Source organism: Chamaea fasciata, unplaced genomic scaffold (genome assembly GCF_029207755.1).
Source record: "Chamaea fasciata isolate MVZ Bird 193981 ecotype frontalis unplaced genomic scaffold, bChaFas1.0.hap1 SCAF_1003, whole genome shotgun sequence".
Taxonomy (NCBI): Eukaryota; Metazoa; Chordata; class Aves; order Passeriformes; family Sylviidae; genus Chamaea; species Chamaea fasciata.
This window is the reverse complement of record NW_027095088.1, coordinates 3,939-10,072: the sequence shown is the minus strand read 5'-3', so window position 1 is coordinate 10,072 and position 6,134 is coordinate 3,939. Positions and strand designations below refer to the sequence as shown.

The 6,134-nt window shown below is 60.8% G+C and overlaps 1 protein-coding gene across 1 annotated transcript; it reads right to left on the bottom strand.

Moving 5' to 3' along the window:
- Window positions 1-2,243: 2,243 nt before the first annotated feature.
- LOC136306120 (NTPase KAP family P-loop domain-containing protein 1-like) lies at window positions 2,244-5,498 on the bottom strand (the record flags this gene model as incomplete). Its single annotated transcript, XM_066209456.1, is given in 3 exon segments — window positions 2,244-3,883; window positions 5,366-5,453; window positions 5,455-5,498. Coding segments are annotated over 3 exon segments (1,772 nt in total), but the record flags the coding sequence as incomplete, so codon positions are not given.
- Between the last annotated feature and the right edge of the window lie 636 nt (window positions 5,499-6,134).

The window sequence follows — 6,134 nt, the reverse complement described above, 5'->3', positions numbered from 1 at the left end:
AATTTGGGAGGCGAGGGAGTGAAAATCCCCCCCCCCCAAAAAAAAAAAAAATAAAACCCAGAATGGGGGAAAATCCCACTGGGAATCCCAGAAAACTTCCCAAACACGGAGCCGGGGGTGGGATTTGGTTTATTGGGGGATGATCCCGGCGGGGTTTTCCCGGGAATTTCCCGTGGGGAGGGTGGGGAGTTTTCCCAGTTTTCCTTCCCAATTTTCCCTCCCGAAAAGGACCCGAATTTCGGGAGGAAATCCCGAAAATCTCTCGGGGTGGGATCGAAATTCCCTTGGGATATTCCTGGAGCAAGAATCCCGGGAATTCAACCCAGGAATTCCCTCTGGATCGTCCCGGCCCTCTCCAGTGTCTCCAAAATCCTGGGAATAAAACCGAGGAGTTTCCCAATCCCAGTCTCTTCCAGTGACAAAAAAACTGGGAATAAACTCCAGGAATTCCCTCCGGATCATCCCAAAGTCTCCAAAATCCGGGAGCAAACCCCTGGAATTCCCAATCCCCGTTCCCAGAAATCCTCCGGGATCCCGGGATCAGCGGGGGCAGGGGCACTGCACCCCCCGGGACACCGGCGTGGCCAAAATTCGGGAATGAAACCCCAGGAATTCCCTCCGGATCATCCCAAAGTCTCCAAAATCCAGGAGCAAACCCTCGGAATTCCCAATCCCCGTTCCCAAAAATCCTCCCGGATCCCGATCCCAATCCCGGAATCAGCGGGGGCAGGGGCACTGCACCCCCCGGGACACCGGCGTGGCCAAAATCTGGGAATAAACCCCGGAATTCCCTCTGGATCATCCCAGTCTCTTCAGGACCACAATTCTGAGATAAACCCCCTGGAATTCCCAATCCCCGTTCCCAAAAATCCTCCGGGATCCCGGGATCAGCGGGGGCAGGGGCACTGCACCCCGCGGGACACCGGCGCGGCCAAAATCCGGGAATAAACCCAGGAATTCCCTCTGGATCATCCCAAAGTCTCCAAAATCCGGGAGCAAACCCCTGGAATTCCCAATCCCCGTTCCCAAAAATCCTCCAGGATCCCGATCCCAGAATCACCGGGGGCAGGGGCACTGCACCCCGCGGGACACCGGCGTGGCCAAAATCCGGGAATAAACCCCAGGAATTCGCTCTGGATCATCCCAGTCTCTCCAGGACCACAATTCTGAGATAAAACCCCTGGAATTCCCAATCCCCGTTCCCAGAAATCTTCCGGCATCCCGGAATCAGCGGGGGCAGGGGCACTGCACCCCGCGGGACACCGGCGCGGCCAAAATCCGGGAATAAACCCAGGAATTCCCTCTGGATCATCCCAAAGTCTCCAAAATCCGGGAGCAAACCCTTGGAATTCCCAATCCCCGTTCCCAGAAATCCTCCGGGATCCCGGAATCAGCGGGGGCAGGGGCACTGCACCCCGCGGGACACCGGCACGGCCAAAATCTGGGAATAAACCCCGGGAATTCCCTCTGGATCATCCCAAAGTCTCCAAAATCCAGGAGCAAACCCTCGGAATTCCCAATCCCCGTTCCCAAAAATCCTCCAGGATCCCGATCCCAATCCCGGAATCAGCGGGGGCAGGGGCACTGCACCCCGTGGGACACCGACGCGGCCAAAATCCGGGAATAAACCCCGGAATTCCCTCTGGATCATCCCAAAGTCTCCAAAATCCGGGAGCAAACCCCTGGAATTCCCAATCCCCGTTCCCAGAAATCCTCCCGGATCCCGATCCCAATCCCGGAATCAGCGGGGGCAGGGGCACTGCACCCCCCGGGACACCGGCGTGGCCAAAATCTGGGAATAAACCCCGGAATTCCCTCTGGATCATCCCAGTCTCTTCAGGACCACAATTCTGAGATAAACCCCCTGGAATTCCCAATCCCCGTTCCCAAAAATCCTCCGGAATCCCGATCCTGGAATCACCGGGGGCAGGGGCACTGCACCCCGCGGGACACCGGCGCGGCCAAAATCCGGGAATAAACCCCGGAATTCCCTCTGGATCATCCCAAAGTCTCCAAAATCCGGGAGCAAACCCTTGGAATTCCCAATCCCCGTTCCCAGAAATCCTCCGGGATCCCGGAATCAGCGGGGGCAGGGGCACTGCACCCCGCGGGACACCGGCGCGGCCAAAATCCGGGAATAAACCCCGGAATTCCCTCTGGATCATCCCAAAGTCTCCAAAATCCAGGAGCAAACCCTCGGAATTCCCAATCCCCGTTCCCAGAAATCCTCCGGGATCCCGGGATCAGCGGGGGCAGGGGCACTGCACCCCGCGGGACACCGGCGCGGCCGCGGCTTTGCCGAGCCTCGCCATGGCGCGCAGCAATCCCATCTGGTGCCGGATGGAGTGGTCCAAGTTGACCGTGACCCCCAGCAACTCTCGCGCCTCGGCGGCTCCGAAGGGAAAATCCCGGGCCAGGAAAGTCCGGAAAAGCTCCGGGTCCCCGTCCAGGCTCAGCACCTTGCCCAGCGCCTGCCGCAGCGCGCTCAGCTCGCCCGCGTGCTCCTGGAAGACGCTCCAGAGGGATTTCCCGCGCCCGCCGTCCTCCAGGCACTGCAGGCTCCAGCTGAGGCGGCAGGGCCAGCGGTCGGCCAGCACCACCCAGGCGGCGGCGGCGCGGGGGGACACGGCGACGGCGGCGGCCGAGACGCCGGCGCGGTGCAGCAGGAGCCGTAGGGTGATGGGGATGGTGTTGACGATGCGCCGGACGTTGGCCCCGTTCTCGGGGAGGTAGCGGGAGAGAACGTCGGAGGCGTCGTGGAGGCAGCGGAAGGCCTCGTGGATCCACGCCACGGCCTCCGCGTCCGCCTCCTTGCAACCGGGAGCCGCCGGGCGGGCGGCGGCGGCGGCGGCGGCGCAACCGCCGCGGGTTTTGGCGACGTTGTCGGCGATGATGCGGTACATGAGGTCCTCGCGCGTCTGGATGGCGGCCTCGACGCTGCGCAGCCGCGAGCGGGAGCCCATCTCGGGGATGGAGAAGGGCAGCGTGACGGCGCGGTTCAGGTAGAGGTAGCCGTTGTCGGCCAACCCCTTCATGCAGCCCGTCTGCTCCAGGCACGGCACGATGACGCTGGGGTCCACGGCCAGCAGGAAGATGAAGGGGGCGTTGGCGTCCGACAGCAGCGTGGCCATGGCGTTGAAGACGCCGGCCACTTTCTCCGGGTAGCACAAGTCCAGGCTGGTGATCTCCAGCACCACGCGCAAGCGCCGCCGCTCGAACACCTCCATGAAGGCCAAGAAATCCACCAGCACCTCCACCTCGCCGCGGACCTTGCTCATGAAGCCCAGCTGGCCGGCGAAGCGGTCGCTGTCCGTCAGCCGCTCGATCTTCTTCTTCTCGCTCACCAGGAAGTTCTTGAGGATGGACAGGGCGCCCAGCACCAACGAGGAGCCCGACAGCGAGGCCACGGCGCCGCCCACCGCCTTGAGCGCGCGGTGGTCCTTGACGCCGGGCACCAGCAGGGCCACCAGCAGGATGGCCACGCCCACGGCCAGCACCAGCAGCAAGCCCCAGAGCCGCAGGCACGCGCCTTTCTTCAGGATCCACTCGCGCTGCGAGAAGCCCGAGGCGAAGCGCGGCCGGGAGCCCAGCACGTGGAACACGCTCAGCGGCAGCGCCCCGAAGTGCTGCCGGATGCGGTGGCACAGCGTGGTCACCAGCCCCGCCCACAGCTTGTCGCAGCCGGCGAACTCCCAGGCGCTGAAGCGGATGAAGATGAACTCGAGGTTCTTGCGGCGCAGGTGGCCTTCGGTGACCACGGGCTCGTAGAAGGCCAGCAGCCACAGGGCCGCCAGCAGGCCCCAGCCGTGCGGGCTGCGCGGCTTCCGGTGGCCCCGCTGCAGCTCGGCGGCCTCGCGCCGCGACATCTCCTCACGCATGAAGGCTGCCGGAGAGAGTCGGGCTTGGTTTGGCACGGAAATCCCGGGGATTTGGGGCGGGATTTGGGGTTTGGGTTGGGTTGGGTTGGGTTGGGTTGGATTTGGGACGGGGATTTGGCATTTGGGACGAGGTTTGGAGTTTGGGGTTTGGGACGGGATTTGGGGTTTGGGTTGGGTTGGGTTGGGTTGAGTTGGGTTGGGTTGAGTTGGGTTGAGTTGGGTTGGGTTGGGTTGGGTTGGTTTTGGGATGGGGTTTGGCATTTGGGACGAGGTTTGGAGTTTGGGGTTTGGGACGGGATTTGGGGTTTGGGTTGGGTTGGGTTGGGTTCAGTTGGGTTGGGTTGGGTTGGGTTGGATTTGGGACGGGATTTGGCATTTGGGACGAGATTTGGAGTTTGGGGTTTGGGACGGGATTTGGGGTTTGTGTTGGATTGGGTTGGGTTCAGTTGGGTTGGCTGAGTTGAATTCGGTTGAGTTGCGTTGGGTTGGGTTGGATTTGGGAGGGGATTTGGGATGGGGTTTGGCATTTGGGACGAGGTTTGGAGTTTGGGGTTTGGGATGGGATTTGGTGTTGGGTTGGTTGGGTTGGGTTTGGTTTGGTTGGGTTGGGTTGGGTTGGATGGGGGTTTGCGGTGGGATTTGGAATTTGGGGTTGGAATTTGGGATTGGGATGGGTTGAGTTGGGTTGGGTTGGATGGGATTTGGGATGGGAATTTGGGACTGGGACGGGAATTTGGGACTGGACGGGAATTTGGGACTGGGATGGGAATTTGGGACTGGGGTGGGAATTTGGGACTGGACGGGAATTTGGGACTGGGATTTGGGACTGGGACGGGAATTTGGAACTGGGATGGGAATTTGGGACTGGGACGGGAATTTGGGACTGGGACGGGAATTTGGGGACTGGGATGGGAATTGGGACTGGACAGGAATTTGGAACTGGGATGGGAATTTGGGACTGGGACGGGAATTTGGGACTGGGACGGGAATTTGGGACTGGGATGGAATTGGGACTGGGACGGGAATTTGGAACTGGGATGGGAATTTGGGACTGGGACAGGAATTTGGGACTGGGACGGGAATTTGGGACTGGGATGGGAATTTGGGACTGGGACGGGAATTTGGGACTGGGACGGGAATTTGGGACTGGGATGGGAATTTGGGACTGGGACAGGAATTTGGAACTGGGATGGGAATTTGGGACTGGGACGGGAATTTGGGACTGGGACGGGAGTTTGGGACTGGGATGGGAATTTGGGACTGGGACAGGAATTTGGAACTGGGACGGGAGTTTGCCATTACGGACTGGGTTGAAATTTGCGACTGGGGACAGCGCTAAAAGCCCAAACCCCTCAGCCAACACCGCCAGGCGCCAAAAGCCCCGAACCCGCCCCGCTGCTCCGTGGGGCCACCTGCGAACATCCAGCACGGCCCGACCGCGCGTTCCCCAAAATCCCGAATCCCGGAATCCCGAATCCCCGACGCACCGGTGACCTTGGCCAGCAGGGACTCGAGGCGGTGGCCGCAGGGCGCGTAGAAGCCCACGGTGACGGGCGTGGCCGTGTGGCACAGCGTTGCGCGACAGGCAGCGGCAGTACACGTCGTCCTCCGTCGGGGGATCTGGGAATTGGGGAATTGGGGAATTTGGGAATTTGGGAATTTGGGATTGAGATTTGGGGACGGGCAGCGGCAGTACACGTCGTCCTCCGTCGGGGGATCTGGGAATTGGGGAATTGGGGAATTTGGGAATTTGGGATTGAGATTTGGGGACGGGCAGCGGCAGTACACGTCGTCCTCCGTCGGGGGATCTGGGAATTTGGGGAATTTGGGAATTGGGGAATTTGGGAATTTGGGAATTGGGGAATTTGGGAATTTGGGATTGAGATTTGGGGACGGGCAGCGGCAGTACACGTCGTCCTCCGTCGGGGGATCTGGGGATTTGGGGAATTGGGGAATTTGGGAATTGGGGAATTGGGGAATTTGGGAATTTGGGATTGAGATTTGGGGACGGGCAGCGGCAGTACACGTCGTCCTCCGTCGGGGGATCTGGGGATTGGGGAATTTTGGAATTGGGGATTTGGGATTCTGTATCAGGGTTCAGGATTTGGGATTGGGGATCAGGATCGGGGTTTGGGATTCGGCATCCGGAACTGGGATTTGGGATGGGGATCAGGATTCAGGATTCGGGGTTCCAGGCCGTACCTCTGAGCTCCGGGGCCGCTCCCTCGGCGGGGGCTCCGTGGGCACAGGGCCGCG